This window comes from Phasianus colchicus, chromosome 1 (assembly GCF_987193195.1).
Source record: "Phasianus colchicus chromosome 1, bPhaCol1.hap1.1, whole genome shotgun sequence".
Lineage (NCBI taxonomy): Eukaryota > Metazoa > Chordata > Aves > Galliformes > Phasianidae > Phasianus > Phasianus colchicus.
In genome coordinates, this window is record NC_143436.1 from 242,790 (window position 1) to 259,482 (window position 16,693).

Below are 16,693 nucleotides of genomic sequence, written 5' to 3' on the forward strand. Positions count from 1 at the left end.
TAAGATGGTGGTGATGTATTTCCTCTAAAGAGTCAGCAGCCAGAGGTGAGGAGGGGGAATGGCTATTTACAAGGGTGGATAGTGATAGGGCAAGGGAGAATGGTTTTAAAGTGAGACAGGGGAGGTTTAGGTTGGATATGAGGAGGAAGTTTTTCACCAGAGGGTGGTAACACACAGGTTGCCCAAGGAGGTTGTGGATGCCCCATCCCTGGAGGCATTCAAGGCCAGGCAGGATGTGGCTCTGGGCAGCCTGATTTGGTGATTGGTGACCCTGCCCATGGCAGGGAGGTGGTTGAAGCTAGATGGGCATTGTGGTCCTTTTCAACCCAGGCCATTCTAGGATTCTATGAGGAAGCTGTTAATTTTAGAGATTAAGCTTGGTACGTCAATAGAGCATGGGGATACATAATTTCAATTTGATCCCAGATTAGATTTTGAGGGAAAGATGGAGCTAGAGAAGCATGCTAGAGAAGCATAACAAAATGTTAACCTTGGCATTTCCAAAACTCAAAAACAAGCCGTCCTTTCATGAGGAAAACTGTTCTACAAAATTTGATCGAAATGTTGTATGTTGTGAAATGAATGTGAAATGAATACCAACCATAGGAGAACAGCACCTTTGTTTGTAGTAAAAGAAAATCTGAGCCTCACTGTATGGGGAAATTAATTTCTCCTTTGAAAGACTGAAAGTATAAGTGAAACTGAGAGGGGCTTAGTAGCTGCACATTCTAGAGAGGATTGTCGTGTTGTTGCTAATGTGCCTGTAGCATCATTTAGGTTGGAAAATACCCTTAAGACTATCAAGTTAAAACGTCAACATTACATCACCAGCACTAAACCATTTCCCTAAGTGCCACATAAATGTCTCTTCAATGCCTCCAGGGATGGTGACTCAGTCACTCCCTTTGGAAGCCTGATTCAGTGCTAATCATTGGAAAACTAATTCGGTGGCTTTTCTCAATTAATATAATCAATGAAAACTGTTAGTGTGGTTTTGGATCCTGAAATACCTCATTGATTTGGGACTGGTCTTCCCTTCTCTGTTTTTCAGGCTGGAATGCAACAAGAAAGACTGGGAATCAGAGTCCAGGAGGGAGATTCAGCAGCATCAAGAGACATGTGAAATGTTGCAGGCAGAAAAAAAGGAGCTTTTAACTCAGCTGGAAGGGTCTCAAAAATTATACAGTGAGTCCCAGGATGAACAGCAGAAGCTGGAGTCAGAAATCCGGAACCTGAAAGACCAGCTTGCTGGCTTGCAGAGTTCCTTTGCCAGATGTGAACTGGTTAGAGGAGAGTTGGAGAATATGGTCAAGCAACAAGAGAACAGTATCCAGAATTTTAAATTCAGCTGTGAACAGCTTGAGGCTGATCTGCAGGCTTCCAAGGACCTAACAAATAAGCTGCATGAAGAAACGAGTGCCAAAGATCAAAAGATTGTTAGTTTGCTATCTGCCAAGGAAGAAGCAGTCACGGCTGCTCTGTCTGAATTACAACAGCAGCATTCTGAAGACATTACACTGTTGGAGCATAAGCTAAGCAAGGAGGAAGAAGATAAAAAGGCTTTAGAAGTTGAGAAGAGCAAACTTAACGATAAACTTGATCATCTCACTGAGAAGATGAAAACAATCAGAGAAGAAAGTAAACAGCAGAAGGCACAACTGGACTCCTTCACCAAGTCCATGTCATCTCTGCAAGATGACAGAGACCGTATCCTGAGAGAGTACAAACAGCTGGAGGAACGCCACCTCGTTATAATCCTGGAGAAAGACCAGATAATCCAAGAGGCTGCTGCTGAAAACAATAAGCTGAAGGAGGAAATCAGAATTTTTCATAGCCAGATGGATGACCTCAACTCAGAGAACGCCAAGCTGAGTGCAGACCTGGTGAGGTATAGAGAAGATCTGAACCAAGTAATTTCAATTAAGGATTCCCAACAGAAGCAACTTCTCAAAACTCAGCTTCAGCGAATCCAGGCTCTGGAAAAGGAGAAGGCAATCATGGAAACACAGCTGAAGGAGTCTGAGCGAACTCAGGATGATCTCAAGAAGAGCATGGAAGTCTTGACAGAGGATAAAGTCAGTATGTCTCAAGAGGTTGAAACCCTTAAATCCTCTCTGTCCCGAGCTCAGAGCGAGATGACAGCATTAACTGAGGGGAGTCCTGTCATGGAGTGTCGAGCACAGCTCAAGGCCCAAGAGGAAGAGGCACAAGAGCTGCATCGTAAGCTTGTGCTCTCACAGCAAAGGATAACTGAACTTGAGGAGGAGCTAGTAAGTGTTCAGAAGGATGCAACCAGGAGAGTGGGAGAGGCTGAGGACAGGCTCAAAAAGGAATTGAAGCACCTGCATCATGATGCTGGAATAATGAGGAATGAAACAGAAACAGCGGAAGAGAGAGTAGCAGAGCTGGCACGGGACCTCATGGAAATGGAACAGAAATTTCTTGCAGTCACAGATGAAAACAAAGATCTCAGAGCCCAAATTCAATCTTTCGGGAAGTCCATGAGCTCTCTTCAGGATAGCTGGGACCAGACCAATGAGGAGCTCCAAGCTTTGAAACAGAAATATTCTGCAGACTTAGGGGAACAACAAAATCTAGTGGAGAATCTTCAGAAAAAGATGCTTCAGTTACAAGAGGAGCAAAATTCCACTGCCTGGGACCGAGATACACTGAAATCTGAGCTTACAGAAATGCAGAAAGCTGCTGATGAAAGAGGTCTCTTGGCACAGATTGAGGATCTTAAGCAGAAGATCAGAGCCAAAGATGATGAGCTTCTCCGTTTGTCTTCAGAACTGGAAGGCTCTTCCAACCAAGTCAAATCTTTCTCCAAGGCCATGGCAAGCCTGCAGGACGAGAGAGACCGTCTGCTGGATGAACTGGACAAAACACGTCAGGTGGAAGAAGTGAGGCAGCAAGCAGAAGGGAGCACTGTCACCACTCCGTCAGAAGTGCTGAGTCTTAAGAAGGCTCTGTCCTCCCTGCAGAATGACAGAGACAGATTAGTAAGTCCTTGTTTTCTCTTCCCACTCTTATTTAAAGCTTCATAGGAGATTAGGTTCTTCAGATCTTAAAAGTCAGCACAGTTAGACATGTCTTTCACAGTGTTAAAAACATATCATCATCCTCACAGAACTCAAAAGAGCTGAGATTGGAAGGGAACTCTGAAGTCTTCTAGTCCGAAGTCTTCTAGTTTAGGGTTGGCTGGAGCAGGTTGACCAAAGCAACATCTGCTTGAGTTTTGAATATCTCCAGTGGAGCATTTCCACAATTCCTCTGGTCAACTTGTTCTTTTGTGTATCTGGAAATAGTTTCCAGGATTAGTTTCTCCATCTCCTTGGTAAGATTGAGGTGAGGCTGAGCAGATTGCCTTTCTCCATCCTCCTCCTTGCCCTTTTTGAAGGTAGGGATGACATTTCTTCCAGCCTTCAAAAGCCCCTCTGATCATCATGGTCTTTCAGAAGTAGGTGAGAGTTGCCTCCCAATGACCTCATCACCTTTGGGTGCACTCCATCAGATCCTGTGGACTTAGCATGTGTCATCTGTTAGTCTCTGTGACATATGGAAGTTGAACAAAGGTTTCATTATTAACTTTTCAAGCCGTTTTCTCTTCTTTGCCCAGTTTTAAAGATGGAATTATAGAAGTAAGAGATGTGCTCTCTGTTAGTCTGCTTAGATCATATCTGTGACAGCTCGTGCATTTGATTTGTCAGCTCTATAGTCTCTTCTAGAAATCTAAGAACATGGTAGATTTCTCCTCTTGGCAGAAAGAGGAGACCCTAACCCTAACCCTGTCAAGACATTTCCAAACCATTGCACCTTCATTCTATCGTCTCTGCTTGTATACCTCATTTGTGTTTGTATGCTCTTTGGCACAGTGCAGCTCAGTGCATTTCACTTCCAGTTGCTGCTCAGATGACTGATTTTTACTGTGATTTTCCACTAATGCTTGCTCTTAGTTTACTTTGTTTTATTACTTTGCAACTAACTTAGTCTCTTTCTATGGCAAAGTACCCACCTAGCTGACCAAGGAAAGCCAGTTGATGTCATTGTTTTGGATTTCAGTAAAGCTTTTGAGACTGTTTCTGAATGTCCTTTTAGCATACAGCTATCCAATGAGTAATGCAATGGGTGAACAATTGGCTGATCATAGAATTTACTAAGGTTAGAAGAGACCTCCAAGATCATCCAGTTCAGCCACCACCAATATAACCCCACTAAACCACGACCCTCAGTACCACATCTAAATGTTTCTTGAGCACTGATAGGTTGGGCACAGAGGGTTGTAGTCAATGGGGTTCCTTCAGGCTGGCAACCAGTCACTGGTGGGGTTCTGCAGAGCTCTTCAGTGTTTTCATCATCTTGGTAGAGGACTTGAAGGTATGCTTGTGGACAGCACTGAGCTGGAAGGAGCTGCAAGATCTCCTGAGGGTGGAGAGATTCTGCAGAGAGACCCTAACAAATCAGAGGGTGGGCAATCACACATCACGTGAAGCTCAAACAGAGCGAGAGATTTTGGGCAGCACTCTCAGAAACATGGTTTGATTTGAGGCAGTGCTGTGTGGAGCCAGGAGTTGGACTCAGTGATCCCAGTGGGTCCCTTCCAACTCAGGATAATCCTTTCTGTGATTCGGTGATACTTCGTGATACTGTCCATGACTTTCCACTTGTCCATCAGCATCTCAGTTATTTCTAGATTTATGTATCTTCTGCTTTCTTGAACTGTGCAGTGCTGCTAATGTGTGTCACGTCTGTATGGGAGGTCTCAGAACTCACTGCACTCTTCCACACAGCAGACCTCTTGGAGGTGCTTTTCTGTTGAACTCTTCTTAGAAGATTGCTGTAGTAGTTGATGTGAATTTCCATTGTCTCTGTCATTTGAATGTGATGCTGCAGTGAAAAATGTTCTTAAATGCTTGTAAATAACAGACGTAGCTGCTTGCTCAGTTAACATTCTCAGCAATATTTCCCTTTACTTAAAGGTGAGGGAGCTGAAGAATCTACAGCAGCAATACATACAAGTTGGGGTAGAATCAGCTGAAAACTCTCGCTTGAGGGCACAAGTACAGGAATATCAGCAAGAGGCAGATAAACAGCACCGCCGCCAGGAGCAGCTGGAGCAAGAGTGTATTTCCTACCAGCAGGAGCTTCAGCAGCTAAGGTGAGAATTGCCTTTCTCCTTACTGCCTCAAAGATGGCAATGGGTCGTTTCAGAAAGCAAAGCACTGAGCACCTCTGCCTTACTTGCGCTGCATCACCTGCCCTCATTAGGAGCAGGCACATGTTTCCTTGTTCAGATCTTTGCTTCAGACTTAGGGTGGGGATTTACAGCCCAACATACTGGAGGGAAATGCCCGTGCAAAGTAGTTTAATGGCCTTTTTGGTTTTACTTGATGGAAGCATATAAACAGGAAGGGGTACAGCTGTTTGTGAGGGTGGATGGTGATGGAAAAGGGGGAATGGCTTTAAAGTGAGACAGGGGAGGTTTAGGTTGGATATGAGGAGGAAGTTTTTCAGCCAGAGGGTGGTGAGGCACTGGAACAGGTTGCCCAAGGAGGCTGTGGATGCCCCATCCCTGCAGGCATTCAAGGCCAGGCTGGATGTGGCTCTGGGCAGCCTGGGCTGCTGGTTGGCGACCTGCACACAGCAGGGGGTTGGAACCAGGTGAGCACTGTGGTCCTTTGCAACCCAGGCCATTCTATCATTCTGTGATTTATTTCCTCCAATGGTGGCAAATATCATCTATTTCAGAGGAAGCATCACCTATTTCTTGTACTGCAGCTTATTTGTATGTAATCATAGTGCTCTCCATTCCGAGCTGACAGTGAAATGAACACTCTTTATTATCTGATGTAATTGCATAGAAAATACTCATTTTATATGATGATTTAATCCTTTGTTTCACTTGCTTTATTAAGCAGGTCTTCTATTAAGAAAAGCTGTAATTTAAGGCTGGTGAGTTGTCATCCCCTCCTGGACCAAACCCAGTCAGGCAAACGTGCTCTGTTCTAGAAATGGGAGAGAAGTAATTTCAGATTCTTCAGAGGTCCCAAAGGAATGAGGGAGAGAATGACTGAGCCTGGAGGCTTATTTCCTGGGTAGCTCCTACTGCACAAGTGAAGCCAAGGCACACATCTATATGTTGGAAGCCATGCAATGGCTCTCATGTGCATATTTGACCGAGGTGGTGCTGATGGAGACGACCTCCTTAACCCTGATTTTAGGGTTCCCGTGCTGAAGTGGTTTTGCTTTAGTTTGTCTTTGACATCCAACTTCTTATCTGGCATGGGATAATGATAGGATGTAGTTGGAATCCTCCTTGGCTTGTTCTGAGCTGGGTGAATGGATGTTGTATGCAGTACTGTTCATTACTGTGATAATTTCCTTTGCACGATGCTTTGCAGGCAAGAGAAAACTACCTGGGAAGAGCAGAATGGCAGCATCAAAGAGCAATACCTGATGCTCATAGCAGAAAAAGAGCAGCAGCTGAGCCACTTGCAGCAGGTCGTGCAAGAAATGAGGCTGCCCCTCAGCAAGGCTCAAGCTGTAGAGGAGCAGTACCAAAGGAAGGTTGGTGGAAATGCACAGATTCTGGACTGCGTGGAAATTCAGCCAAATTAGGGCCTGGTTGGTTGTATTTGGATTTTGGAGATCAAACATCACATGGACTGGTATTGGATTTTGTTGTGTGCCCTCCAAGGCTTGTGCCAACAATGCAACTTGAAGGCTTTCAGAAAGCTCTGACCTTACCTGATGTGCTCCTCCCTTTGTTCCTGATGTTTGGGACAGTAGAAGAGATGGGGTTTCCTGGGCACCTGAGTTCCCTCTGAGCAGTTCCTTCTGGAACCTGTTAGCTCTTTCAATGTGATGATTTTAGAATTGCTTCTTGCAATGTTCTGAGTCTGAATTCTTCTTTTCTGTTTTACTCCTTTGTAACATCGCGTTCTAATTTTTGAGCCTTTCACAGGATTTTTATTGCTGTTTGTATTAGGCAGGAATCTACAATCCTGGCTCGTGCCCACAGAGGCTGAGGGTTGAAAGTTGGACTTTCTGCCCTCTTTTTTCCATATGACAGTTCTAAAAGTGGAGTAGAATCTGTTGAGTACTTTGCTTGGTCTACTTGCCAGCTGCATGTGCAGAGCCATAGCATTACCAGCAAGGACAGAGCTGTCCTGCCAACATCTGTAATGCTCTGGTGACACACTTTTATGTTTGTGGAGGAGGGGAGGATCCTCTCTTATCCCTTTGACTCACATGCATATATGCAAAGAAAAGTCTAGAACCAAATGCACGTGATTTTTTTCCTTTCCCCACCCCCTAGAGTGCAGATCAAGTTTTGGGTGTAGGAACAACGTAGGGCTTGGAGTGGAAATGGAAACAGATGGTCCTGTGTTGATTCTTTGTTGTTCTTCCCCTGTCAGATCAATCCAGAAGCAGTGAGAGGGGACTTCTCAAGCCTGGAAGCAGAGACCAAACATCTGAAGGCTCAGCTAAGTGACAGCCTGAAAGAGCTGCACCAAAAAGAGCTCCGAATTCAGCAGTTAAACAGCAAGGTACAAGCTGTGCTTTCTGCTTGCAGAGTTTGGGCTGAGGAATGTGGGGAAGTGGGCAGGCTTCAGTGGGGCTCGTGGAGGAGGAATAGGGCTTTCTGTTCGTGTGGGCATTCACCAAAGGTACACAGAATCAGTAGTGATTAGAAGAGACTTCTGGAGATGATCCCTTACTTTGTTCTGCTCAGAGCAGTGCTGCCAGCAGTGTTGTCATCCATGCCCTTGCCTACCATAGTGGTGGAAACCTCCAAGAAAAGACATTTCCAAACCTCTCTGGGTCCTTGTCCAATGATGCTCTTCACTTTCAATGAAAATGATTTTGTTTTTGCAAGCCACAAATAAGTCCCTTATATTTTCTGCTGCTGCCAAAGAGCTTGACTCTGTCTGCTTTATGGCTCCCTTCGGAGTAATTGGGAACTGCTGAACACTTCAACCTTTTCTTTCCCAAGATAAAGCAGTGCAGCTCTCACAGCCATCACAAGCTCCAGTCCCTCGTCTATCTTTGTAGCCTTTTTTTGGACACTTTCTCATTTCTTTCTCCATTTTGAAATGAGGGACCCAAAACTGGTCACTGTATGCCAGGTCTGGTCTTACTGGTACCAAGCAGAGCAGGTAGTAACTTTCCTCTGTCTGCTGGCCTTGCTTCTCTTGGAGTAACCCAAAATACAACATTCCTTGCTCACAATGAGGCTGTCTGGGCCGTGCTCAGCTTGGCAGCTGCTGTAACTCCCCAGTCTTTCACAGCAGAGCTGTTGCCTTGGCACTCTCTGACAGTCCTGTGCTGGTGCATGGACTTTCCATCAGGTGCAGAATTTTTGCTTCCCGGTATTGAAGCGAAGGTTTCTGTCGGTGCAAGGTTCCTCTGGCTTGAAGTTTTGGGTCTTATGTCAGCCACTCCCACAGATTTAATTCTGGGAGGGAAAAGAGGAGCAAGGAGCAATCCTGTACATCGTGTTGATGTTTTAGGGCCATCTGTGCTGGAGACCTTGGCCACAAGCTGCTGTTGGAGGCAATCACTGATCAGCGGACCTTAGAAAGGGGCAGTGTGGCAGCACCTACATTCTCAGTATAATTCTTACCCTCAGTTACACAGAAAACAGTTTTGCTGTCACAGAAATGTTTGAGCTCTTGACTCAGGATTTGTCTTCTCAGCTATCTCAGGTCTATGAGGAGAAAAATGCCCTCTCCCTCCAACTGCGCAGTAGCGGCCGAAGCATCTGTGAGAGTCACCAGCAGTACAGCGAGGTTCTGAGCCGCTGCCTGGTGCTGGAGAAGCAGCTCCAGGAGCTGCAGGCTGCGGACAAGAGCATGGTGAGGGTATCTGTCGAAGTGAGGGGGAGGGCAAGACTTACTGCAGGTGGCTCCGCTAAGAGAGCAGCGCTGTGGCTGGCTTCTGTCCTCTTCATTCAATGCCTTCTGCCGTGTGTTTGTGCCTTCTCTTAGGGGTCGTTTGCAACTGATGCTGCTCCCGGAGCACCCCAAGAAAAGAATGAGCCTGGAGGCAGTTACACACCGGAGCTACAGGAGCTGCAGCTGAGGTACTGTGGGACCAGGAGGGGTGTGAGACCTGATGAAGGTCCTGGGGCTGGGAGGATCCTGGCTGGGCTGCTCCATTTGAGCTCTCAGCACTTCTGTTCCCCAGCAGGACCTTGCTGAGTGGAGGAGCTGTCACACATGCTGGACAGTTGTAGTTAGCAATGTCTCTTTGCACAGGACTTCAAACAATGGGGAGCAAACATAGGATCATAAAGACATAGAATGGCCTGGGTTGAAAAGGACCACAATGCTCATCTGGTTCCAACCCCCTGCTATTTGCAGGGTTGCCAACCAGCAGCCCAGGCTGCCCAGAGCCACATCCACAGCCTCCTTGGGCAACCTGTTCCAGTGCCTCACCACCCAGATGTGTAGTAGCAGTTATGATGGACCATCAGCAGCTGAATTAGCATCTCTGATTTGATGGGCCAGTTGTTCAGTGATTTTCCAGGTGTATGAATTAGCACAGTCTCAATGCTTTTAGCCTGAGAATGTGTCTGTGATTGAAATCTAGCATGTGGTTCCTGGTACCCTTTGTAAACAGTTTTTGGAAAGGTAGGATCACATACACTCCTTACAGAATCACAGAATCACCAAGGTTGGAAAAGACCTTCAAGATCATCCAGTCCAACCATCCACCTATCACCAACAGTACTCGCTAGACCGTGTCCCTTACTGATGTGACACAGGAGCTTTGAAAGACTGCTTTTCTCCTTCCTGCTTTCCAAGTAATTCAAGTATGGTAATGAAAAACAGCTGTGCAAAGTGGAAGAGAGCAGGTGTCCGTTCATCTCCTGCATCAGTAAATAGAACGGAAGCAGAGCAGGCCAGAAATTAGTCCTATTTGGTGCATGCTTGCTTATTTTCTGACAGGTTGTCCGAAACTGAGCACTTACATAGCAGCACGAAGCAAGATCTGAGGTACCTGGAGGAGCAGCTGGAGGAGGAGCGGGAGCGACGCGTGGCTGCCGAGGAAGCGCTCTCTGCAGCTCAGGATCAGATCAGCAGGTGGGGACATTGGTCAGAGGGGCAGTGCTGTCCTAAGAGTGGAGATTCCAGCTCTCTTAATGACTGCACTGTGTCTGTGCTTCGGTTGTAGAATGCAGCAACTGAGTGAAAATTGTGGTAGGATGAATTCTGGCCAGGAATGCCAGCTTTCCCAGTGAAACAAACCATTGGAAAATACAATTTGTAGACTCAGAATTGGCTGGAGATTAAAAAAAAAAAAAAAAAAAAAGTTTTTCAATATTTCCAGGGGTTTTGTCTCCTCAGTAATCACCTGTCTGTCTCAGGTAAAAAAAAAAAAAATTCAATTCTTGAATTGAGAAATTTCTCTGAATTTAAATTTATTGCCAAAGAAGACATAAACTTTAGATACTGAGAAACAGCTAACCTAGGGTAGACCTTTTCCCTCTGCTCCTTTTTTGGCTCAGCTGCAGTCTGGATATCCTTCCCCCCCACTTTCCTCATCTTCAGTCCCCTTATTTGCAATTTCCATTGCACTCAGTCCCTTTGGAAGGCAAAAAGTCGTGCAGGGGGTTGGGACTAGCATGGGGTGATTAGAGAGTCACAGAACTGCAGGGTTTGGAAGGGACCTCAGGAGATCACTGAGCCCAACCTCTGCTAAAGCAGTTCCTTGCAATAGGTTGCACAGGTTGGCATCCTGAGAAGTCTTGAATATCTCCACAGAAAGAGACCCCACCACCTCTCTGTGCAGCCTGTGCCACTGCTCCGTCACCCTGATAGAAAGAAGTTCTTCTGCATCTTAGTACAGAACTTCCTATATTCCAGTTTGAGGCCATTGCTCCTTGTCCTATGGCTGCACACCACCGAGAGGAGCCTGGCCTCATCCATGTGCCTCCACCTCCCTTTAGAGGTTTAGGAACATCATCCTCCACCATCCCCCCTCAACCTTCTTTTCCCCAGGCTGAGCAGCCCCAGGTCTCTCAGCCTTTCCTCACACAGGAGATGCTCCAGACCCTTCATCCTCTTTGTGGCCCTCTGCTGGACTCCTTCCAGGAGATCCCCATCTTTTTGGAACTGGGGAGCCCAGAACTGGATGGAATAGCCTGAATGTGGCCTCACCAGGGTAGAGCAGAACAGAGCATCACCTCCCTCACCCTGCTGGCCATGCTGATTTTTAATGCACCCCAGGATCCCATTGGCCTTCTTGGCCACCATAGCACACTGCTGGCTCATGGCCAACCCATTGCCCACCAGGACCTGCAGGTCCTTCTCTGCAGAGCTCCTCTCCAGCAGCTCATGCCCCAACCTGTACTGATGCCTGCAGTTATTCGTCCCCAGGTGCAAGACTCTACACCTCATTGGGTTCCTCTCTGCCCAGACAGAAAACAAAGGAGTACATGCAGCATTTCTCTTAGAGAGAAGCACCATCTTGGATGAAAACCAGCTCCTTTGTACGTTATTGAGACATAAGAGGGAGTAGGATGCTGCTGCTTCAAGGGAATGGGCAGGTGCTGTTGGGTTCATTCTTCTTCCTGAGGCAGTCAATAGGTGCTGCTGCTGCTTTCCATTAATATCCTTTAAACAAAAATTTATTTCTCACCTCGATTCCCACCTTCTCAGGCAGCAAGTCATTCCTTTTCTCATTTTGTGTTGTCAATGGTGTGTTGTTTTCAGGATGCCTTCTGTATGAAGCCTTCAGCCATACTTCAGGGTGTCATTGCATCTCAGGCTTGGTTACTTCTTGGTCCTGATGCTCAGCTGGAGTTTTGGGCTGGCAGGTTTTTTTCCTCCTGTTTGTGTTTCAGCAGCCATTTAATATTAGAAGGTCCACATGCCACCCCCTGTGCCTTCTTATGTGTCCCCTCCCAAGCTCTTTGCTGCCAACACCTTGTTCTTCATACCCAGCGCACTGTGGATCCCGGGTTGCTTGAGAGATGCTGTTATAGTCAGTAGAGAAAAGGAGGCTGACCTGGTCTTGGATGTCAGGCTGAGGAGCAGCGAGCCCTGTGCCTTTTGTCTTGTCGTTGACTGTTGAAATGAATTTGGTCACTGAGCTTTGTTGTAGCTACTTGTGCTGCATGCATCCCTTGCAGTTTTGGTGCAGCAATTCATGTAAATCTCACTATTAGAATCTTCTGCATCACTGTCGTGGTTTTCCTTCTGACACAAATGCTTATTCTGACAAAAAATAATGATCTGGATGGAAATACCAGAGGTGAAGTTCCCTGGCAGCTGCTACACAACTCAGGCAATGTTATCCCCTTCCAGCATTGAAGTCTGTGGAAGCTCCCTCACTTCATATCGCCTGATTTCACATCACTGATACTGATAGTGCTGCTTTCATGCTTTAACAGTATCTTACCACTCTTGAAAGTCTGTCACTGGGAAATAGTTAGCAAGAACCAGCACTTCTGGGAGCAGAGCTGGCTTCCACATTAATTTCATGGCATTTGAAAGAGTTTGGTCATCTGCCTTGGCCTCTGGTAAGTCACACACTATGAAATTTCACTGACAGCCAAACACAGACACCTCAGGTAGGTCAAAGTTTGTAATTCCTGCAAAGAAAAAGCAACACTAAAAGGAATTGAAGAGTTGTAAAGTGATGGGAGATGGGTGAGGAAGGAAGGGGTTGTTTGGGCAGCAGCTGAACCCTCCTGTGTATCATTTGTATGGAGATCACAAGATACCAACTCTGCTGCAGTTTCACTGCCCTCCAGAAATTGGGAATGACTTCATTTTGAAACCACATCTGAGGAGAACAGACTGTTGCTACTTGGGTCACTCTGTGGTTTTGCTCAGTGGTTTCATGGTTGTGTGTTTGTTTTGTGCCAGGTTTGAGTCAAGTGAGTGGACGTCCTCCCTAAGCACTAGCATCGATATGGCTCCAGGTCACGAGCATTCCTTGCTGATTGACTCCACGGATAATAGTTTCAGCAAAGTAAGAATTGTCTCCCACAGCTGCCAATGGTGTGAGCTCAGTCTGGTGTAAGAAAACGTGAACTGAGAACTGTGAGCCTATAGCAGCAATGTTCTTCTGTGGGTATCTTTGAGTCAGTTTGGGTAGTGGGTTTGCGTGGCTTTCTGCTCTTGGCTTGCTCTTGCTCAAAGGAAACTTGGCTGGTTTCCTTTGTTCTGTGGCTCTGCCAGGAGAGGTGACATTGTCTGAGGACTCCCAAAGGGCCCTGTGGTGGATCACCATAGGGCAGCCCTGCTCAGAACTGAAGTCCTTTCAGTGGTGAGGCTGAAAGATCTCGACAAATACACATTCCCTTCTTCCAACCTGGAGGGAGGGCGAGTTGGGATTCTTAGGAGCTTGAGTCTATAGCAGAAAAGTACCATTGGTCCTTTTGTTTATATTTCACTTGAGGGGCTAAGATGTTTGTAAGGAGCAAATGTCAAGGGGAGACGTTCTGTGTTTTGTTGCCCTTTCTCTATTGAAATTGAAGAGAGCTGGCTGCCAGAAAATCTGAAGAGAGCAGCTTTTCTGATGGAGAGTGGCTCTGGAGGTCAGATCTGGCCAGTGGAATGGGTTTGGAAAAGTTCATGCTGATAAGCTTAAACTTATCTTTGTGGTCAGAGAACTCTTGGGGAGGGTTGCTGGGCGCTCAGCCATTCCTGGTGCTTGACCAATCTCTCTTTCCCTCTTGCAGACTCGGAATATCCCTGGACTGCGGCGCCTGTTACGCTCTCTCTTCCGCTCCCGGACCCACTTGCCCATGCTGGTGGCCCTGTACCTGCTTGCTCTTCACGTCCTGCTCTTCCTGTGCTTCACAGGCCACCTCTGAGCAGGAACAGCGACCCTTCCTTGAGCCACAGCCCTCTGTGATCCTGGGCCAGTACTCCCCATCTGCAGGGCAACTGAAACAGGCGCTTCACCCACTGCCTTCTTTCCAAGTCCCCTATGGGCAGCACTGCCCAGTGGTTGATGCACAACCTGGCTGCTCGCTGTTGGGATGGGCAGCAGCCAGGGTTGTTGCTCGCGGTGTTTCCAGGACATCTCTCACTTCATTCTGTGGTTTTAAATGATTGAGCAGTACGTTTTCTGAGCTGAGGTCCTCCTGCTAACAGTCACTGTATCTGTTCCTGTACCTGGAGGGAGCACTGCTCATTTTATGGAGCGTTTTACCACGGTAGGGATGAGTAAATTCTTTCTGGATTGCTGCAATTATTCAGTGCTTCCAGGAAATGCCAGGTCTCCATTCACCCTCATCCTGAGTCCATTGAGCTGGGGGAGAGAAGCTCTGGAGCTGTGCACCAGGGAGGGAAGCTCCTTCCCTTCCTCATATCTCCTGTTTGCTCTATGGCTCAGTGCTGTTTGAGATGCATATCCTAAGGAAACTGTGGGCACTTTAAGGAATGTGAATTTCACATTTCCTGCTCAGTTACATCTACGGTTGAAGTAGGGCCAAGATTAGTACCTCTGGACCTGCTGAGCACTGCATTTAAAGACAGCTGTATGTCTGCTCTGGCAGCCTTGTAAAATAGCTTCAAAAATGTAATTATTGAATATGAGGCAAGAGCTTTTTATCTCTCTCTTCCATAACCTCTCAAAAGGAGAGCAGCTGTGCTCTGCTGTGCCAGCTTAAACCCATATGGGCTGTGTTGGAGGGTTCCAGCGTGTGGTTCCATCACATGGGCCTGAGTCAACGGCAGAAGATGCTGAACTGAAAGGGTTCCCCCAGTGCTGGGGAAGGGAAAGGAGTTTTGGGCCTTTGGTGTCACTGCTTATAGAGAAATTGTGCAGTGCTGGCGCTGGGCCCTGGGCTGTTCTGAGATAAACTGTGTGGATGGATTTGATCATATGGGATGCGTGGGAAGCTGTGCTTTCCTATAGAACTCCTGCAATGTGGAGTTGGGACAGTCCTCTTCCAAAGGGAGAATGTTGAATGCAGGGGTGGTTGAGCTGAGCTTCCTGCTGTTGGCCAAGCTGCAGTGCGTGCAGGGTCCTTGCTGGGAGGGTCCTGGCTGCTCTGTGGTGCAGCGCTCAGCCTGCAATTTTCCACATGGGAAAGAGGGGGTTCTGATGCTGCTGGTAACCCAGCAGTCCCCAGCTGCTGCAAAGCCTCTTTGAAGGTGGATTGAATTCATCACTGTACCTAAAACAATGGGATCTCTGGCAGTGTTGGCACTACATCTCCCTTTGTGTGCTACCCTGATGATCTCTGTGGATTTCCTCAGCTGCATACACTTCTGTGACCAAAAACTTTGCCTATATCTTCCTGGGGCGCGTGCTCCTGTATATAATAAAGATTATTTTTCAGATGGAAGTTGCGTTGTGTCCCCGTGTGAACATCAGAGGTCTCCACAGCCCTCTGTGTGCATTTCCTTATGCGTTAATTCCATCAGATCTGTTTCCTTTGATTGAACACCCGCAGAGATGACCTTCCCCCTCTCAGCATCTTCAGCTTCTGCTGCCCTGACCAAAGAAGTTAAGAATGCTGTGGTTTAAAAAGCAGCTCCAATAAATCTGAAGGTCTGTTGGGGTTTGCTTTTATTGATTCTCAGGTAGATGTAACCCAACCCTGCGCTGGAATGGAGTTGTACAACCCACAGGGAAGATGTGGTGGTTGGTGCCCGTGGGCTGGAATCACAGAATCATAGAAACACCAAGGTTGGAAAAGACCTACAAGATGATCCAGTCCAACCATCCAACTATTGCCAACAGTTCTCACTAAACCATATCCCTCAAGATGTGCTGCTGCCTGGGGTGGGACGTACAGCACCATCCTCCTCCGCCCTTTATAGCCAAAGACTCTTCATATTCACTACTATAATCTGACAATGCCATTGGAACAGAAGTTAATTATAAGGTGCTGTAAGAATGGTGGCCCAGCTGCATTTAATAAGTGCAAGATCTGTGGTTTCCTTAAAGACCGTGGTGTGAGTTTTCCGCAGAAGGCTCAAATTCAGGGCCTGCCCATCCGCAGAGCTGAAATGAGGCCATTTGGGTGAATTGGATTTGTTAAAGAAGTGCTATCTCCATACGGAATGGTTCAAGCTTGGATTAAATAAATTAACAAGAAACTTTGAAGGAGCTCCTGCTTCGATGCCACAGCATGGCCAACAGCTTTGACCTAACGGAAGACGTGGGACTTCTCCTGATGGTTTCTTCTTCAAACATCTCAACCTTTTGCATGTGGGTACTGCAGCCCTGCCTGCTTAATCTGCAGAAAGCATCACGCCGTGTCAGACAGAACTGAGTGCTCCAGGAGCCATTCTTTGCATCACCTGACTCATTCTGAAAGGAAGTCGTTTTGGTTTCAGAAGGTCGTTTGGTGCAGAAGTGGTTTGTGCCTGTTCCAAAATTGGGCATTTCCAGCCGTGAGCAGCGAAGGGAGTTTGGTCTGAGCATACTTAGGGTTCTTCACTTTGATCCTTTCTGTTTTCCTACCCCAGACCATCTATAGATTATATATCCGTATCGATATACATGTAGATATGTAAATATATGGATGTATAATGCAAGTATTTGGGTTTTGAATTGTGCTTTAAAGTGCTGAGTCCGGCATTGCACTGGCACTGCAACCAGCAGATTTGCAGCTCTCTTTTGTGGGATCTCTGCCATTGTTGGCCATGGGGGCTCAGGCACTTCTTGGCAGGGGCCCGGCTGGAATCAACATTGGTTTTGTCACAATCTGTGCCATCCT

The 16,693-nt window shown here is 46.8% G+C and overlaps 1 protein-coding gene across 4 annotated transcripts in view; it reads left to right on the forward strand.

The window, feature by feature from the left end:
- GOLGB1 (golgin B1) overlaps positions 1-16,660 on the forward strand; it is a 40,986-nt gene extending 24,326 nt beyond the window's left edge. For all 4 annotated transcript variants that reach the window (XM_031608466.2, XM_031608468.2, XM_031608467.2 and 1 more), the window contains exons 14-22: positions 1,052-3,002; positions 4,980-5,158; positions 6,402-6,567; positions 7,419-7,550; positions 8,700-8,858; positions 8,991-9,085; positions 9,954-10,088; positions 12,879-12,984; positions 13,697-16,660. In XM_031608466.2, coding sequence (XP_031464326.2) covers positions 1,052-3,002; positions 4,980-5,158; positions 6,402-6,567; positions 7,419-7,550; positions 8,700-8,858; positions 8,991-9,085; positions 9,954-10,088; positions 12,879-12,984; positions 13,697-13,831 — 3,058 coding nt within the window. In that variant the 3' untranslated portion in view covers positions 13,832-16,660. The remainder of the gene's footprint in view (positions 1-1,051; positions 3,003-4,979; positions 5,159-6,401; positions 6,568-7,418; positions 7,551-8,699; positions 8,859-8,990; positions 9,086-9,953; positions 10,089-12,878; positions 12,985-13,696) is intronic.
- The last annotated feature ends 33 nt before the right edge of the window (positions 16,661-16,693 follow it).